This window comes from Sinocyclocheilus anshuiensis, unplaced genomic scaffold (genome assembly GCF_001515605.1).
Source record: "Sinocyclocheilus anshuiensis isolate Anshui unplaced genomic scaffold, SAMN03320099.WGS_v1.1 scaffold838, whole genome shotgun sequence".
In the NCBI taxonomy this organism is placed as follows: Eukaryota; Metazoa; Chordata; class Actinopteri; order Cypriniformes; family Cyprinidae; genus Sinocyclocheilus; species Sinocyclocheilus anshuiensis.
In genome coordinates this window covers 112,213-112,907 of record NW_015539915.1, presented here as the reverse complement: position 1 = coordinate 112,907, position 695 = coordinate 112,213, and the positions used below count along the sequence as shown (strand labels likewise).

The 695-nt window shown below is 46.8% G+C and overlaps 1 protein-coding gene across 1 annotated transcript in view; it reads left to right on the top strand.

The window, feature by feature from the left end:
* The window catches only part of LOC107686416 (SH2 domain-containing protein 3C-like), a 54,826-nt gene extending 54,147 nt beyond the window's left edge, over positions 1 to 679 (top strand). Inside the window, exons 12-13 of the mRNA XM_016483388.1 lie at positions 1 to 181; positions 406 to 679. The exon at positions 1 to 181 is cut by the window's left edge and continues 19 nt beyond it. Coding sequence (XP_016338874.1) covers positions 1 to 181; positions 406 to 581 — 357 coding nt within the window. The 3' untranslated portion in view covers positions 582 to 679. The remainder of the gene's footprint in view (positions 182 to 405) is intronic.
* The last annotated feature ends 16 nt before the right edge of the window (positions 680 to 695 follow it).

Genomic DNA, 695 nt, shown 5'->3' with positions numbered 1-695 from the left:
TTCCCTCACGTGGTGCCGGTGTTGTCGCTGCTGGAGCGCGGTGTGGCGGCAGGCGAGGCGCTGGAGTCCTGGGAGAGCGTGGAGTCTGGAGTGGACGTGGTCATGAGTCACCTGGAAGCAGCACGAACCATCGCTCACCATGGAGGACTGTATCGCACCAACGCTGAGAGCAAACTACAGGGTAAACTATTAACAAAAATATCAAATCCAAGTATTTACTATTAGACACAATTATTAAACTGAACTTAATAAATAATAATTTACTAATATTAGCCTAAAAACCATGCATGGATGTACACTTTGAAGATATATACAATATAGCATTCTGGCACATACTGTAATTTGCAGTGCACTAGTCCTATTTTTACATACTTTATGTGTTGTTCACAATCTGTCTCCACACAGATTTCCAGGAGAGGAAGGAGGTGCTGGAAATCTTCTGTACAGAGTTTCAGATGAGGCTTTTATGGGGCAGTCGTGGCTCTGAAGGAAGCCAGGCCGAGCGCTATGAGAAGTTTGACAAGGTCCTCACCGCTCTGTCCCACAAGCTAGAACCTCCTGTACGACACAGTGAATTATAGCACCCCCGCACATACAAATGGTATGATCCCTGACCTTCCTGTCACTCCTACTCCTGGACCGGACCATGCTTTTTTGGGGGGAGCCGGAGAATATGACAATGAGGGACTTGCTAT